We start from the raw sequence: 2,500 nt of genomic DNA on the forward strand, positions 1-2,500 counted from the left end.
GGGAAGGAAAACAGATGGAAGAAGTGTAGGCGTTGTGTGCAAGGAATGGAGGACAAAAGAATGAATGGAGAGGCAGAAAGAGAGGAGAGAGAGAAGAGAAGATAAGAGAGAGAGAGAGGGAGGGAAAGGAGGGAAAGGAGAAATAGAGAGGCAGAGAAAGAGAGGGAGAAGAAAGAGAAAAGAGAAACAGAGAGAGAGAAATTGAGAGAGAGAGGGACAGAGAGAAAAAAGAGAGGGTGAGAGAGAGAAACAGAGAGAGAGAGAGAGAGAGAGAGAACTGAGGAGAGACTCACCTTCTTCTTGTCCCTCATGGAGCCCTTCCCACGCACCATAATCTTGCAGCCAGTCTCCGCCTCCAGCTGCTTGGCCGTTAAGCCTCTGGGACCCAGGATTCTCCCAACAAAGTTAAACTGCAAAACACACACACACACACACACACACACACACAGACGTTACACACATTGCACAAGGAAGCATCTCAAGCAATGCATGCCCATTTCTCAGGATTACAGATTTCACATGATTTGGAGCGTTCTGACATATCACATGACCGGAGTCATTTGACAGCGGTCACTCTGTTAGTCTCCGCACAGAGAGGCCACTTTTCCAGTACTGTGTGTGTGTGTGTGTGTGTGTGTGTGTGTGTGTGTGTGTGTGTGTGTGTGTGTGTGTGTGTGTGTGTGTGTGTGTGCTGCCCTGTCTCAGGTTTTATAGTTTATGGAACCACAGGCAGGCAAGGGCATCAGCAAAAAACGCAACCAGGTTGTGACCTTCTCACAGACTGGCCCGAGACATCCTACTCATTCTTGTGAAAGGGAGCATTTGTTAGGGTCTGTGAATATGTATTAAAAATAAATAAATTAGTAAATAAAATGGCTGTCACACCCCACGTTTGCAGATTCCGCACACACACACACACACACACACACACACACACACACACACACACAAACACAGAGAGAGTTCTCGCAGAAGCCCCGAGAACTGTAACAACGATTGAGTCAACCGATTGGCGCGGGCGGGACGACTCCATGGAACCCTGGCCGGAATTCCGAGAATGCCTCCCAATCCCCTTTTATATCGAGCTGGGAAAACTCAGAGAGAGAGAGAGAGAGAGAGAGAGAGAGAGGGAGCGCCCAGACGTGGCGTTTGGAATGTGACATTTGCCGCTCGCTCACAAAAAAAAGGCGGTGACCCCGACGCCACCCCTCTCGCCCTGGTCCAGCACGCCGCGGCACTGGACAATACCAGGGGCTCCAGCGCTCCACACCTCTCTAAACATTGGGCAGGAGCTTACACACACACACACACACACACACACACACACTGTGGGCTGCTCAGAGTTGCACAGAAGTACAAGACAAAAAAAAAAAAGTGTGTGTGTGCCAACTTCATCATTCCTGTCAGAATAAGCACTATTGTGGTGGAGAGTGGAGTCCATTTCTGTTAATATTACAACTGCATAGCACGAATGCCATTAATGAGATTAAAACATTCTGGTATCCAAGAACTGGAGGCTATTTCTGTTAATATAACAACTGCATGGCATGAATGTCAATTATGCGATTAAAACCTTCTGGTGTCTAAGTACTATTTTTTAAATATATATATATATATATATATACATGAACTTCATTACAAATATATATTTATGAAAATATAATGAAGTTCATTGTGCTGATGACAAAACACTGATCACTAGAAGAGTATTGTTTTCTTAAGACTTAAGAAGGTGCAGTGCTGCTGAAAGTGTTGACTGGTCCTTTGCCAAGCTTGGGGAAAAAGAAAATAGTGTTCTGTTGATCCTCCCATAGCCTGTGAGGTCCAGCATTCACAGAACCAGAGCAGTGGAGAGAACTACTAGACTCCCACTGCATGTCCAGCTGCATGGACTGGCCCTTCATTTAAAAAAAAAAAAAGCATGAGAAAAAAGAAAAAGAATTGAGAAAAGTCTAGGGGTGCGAGGAGTTCTTCCATAGCCCGTTCGGGTCGAGTGTTAGCAGGACCACAATGGAGGCTCAGACTCTTACTTCAGATCCAGCTGCATGGACTGGTCCTTAAAAAAAATCATGAGAAAAAGACAAGTAGAAAAGAAAAAGACAGAAAAAAGTAAAAAAAAAAAAAGTTGAGGAGCGCGAGGAGTTCTTCCACAGCCCGTTGGGGTCGAGCGTTAGCAGAACCGCGGGAGCAGCAGCAGCAGTGTTGAGGCCCCGACTCCCACTCTTCCTCGTCCAGCTGCCGAAGAGGAAGATTGGGTAACCAGCAGGGAAAACAGATGGGGCCCAGACCAGAGACGGAGCGGAGCGCAGCACAGCAGAGCACAGCAGAGCACAGCACACAAACAGCCGTGTCCTCCCTGGAACGCAACGCAACGCAGGGCCTTTTCCACTGACCCTCTCGTACGGCCCGGATCTGGCCCACGCCGCTCCAGAAACAGCTGCTGTTTTGGACTGAGATCTGGCATGACCAGAAGAACAGCGTGGACTGGGCTCAGTGTGTG

The 2,500-nt window shown here is 47.6% G+C and overlaps 1 protein-coding gene across 5 annotated transcripts in view; it reads right to left on the reverse strand.

The window, feature by feature from the left end:
- The window catches only part of qki2 (QKI, KH domain containing, RNA binding 2), a 58,092-nt gene that overhangs the window by 31,027 nt on the left and 24,565 nt on the right, over positions 1 to 2,500 (reverse strand). For all 5 annotated transcript variants that reach the window (XR_009936913.1, XM_062526618.1, XM_062526616.1 and 2 more), the window contains exon 3: positions 294 to 410. Coding sequence is in view for 4 of the 5 variants with exons in the window: in XM_062526618.1 (XP_062382602.1) it covers positions 294 to 410 (117 nt within the window). In the remaining variant the exon portion in view is untranslated. The remainder of the gene's footprint in view (positions 1 to 293; positions 411 to 2,500) is intronic.

This window comes from Sardina pilchardus, chromosome 22, assembly GCF_963854185.1.
Source record: "Sardina pilchardus chromosome 22, fSarPil1.1, whole genome shotgun sequence".
In the NCBI taxonomy this organism is placed as follows: domain Eukaryota; kingdom Metazoa; phylum Chordata; class Actinopteri; order Clupeiformes; family Clupeidae; genus Sardina; species Sardina pilchardus.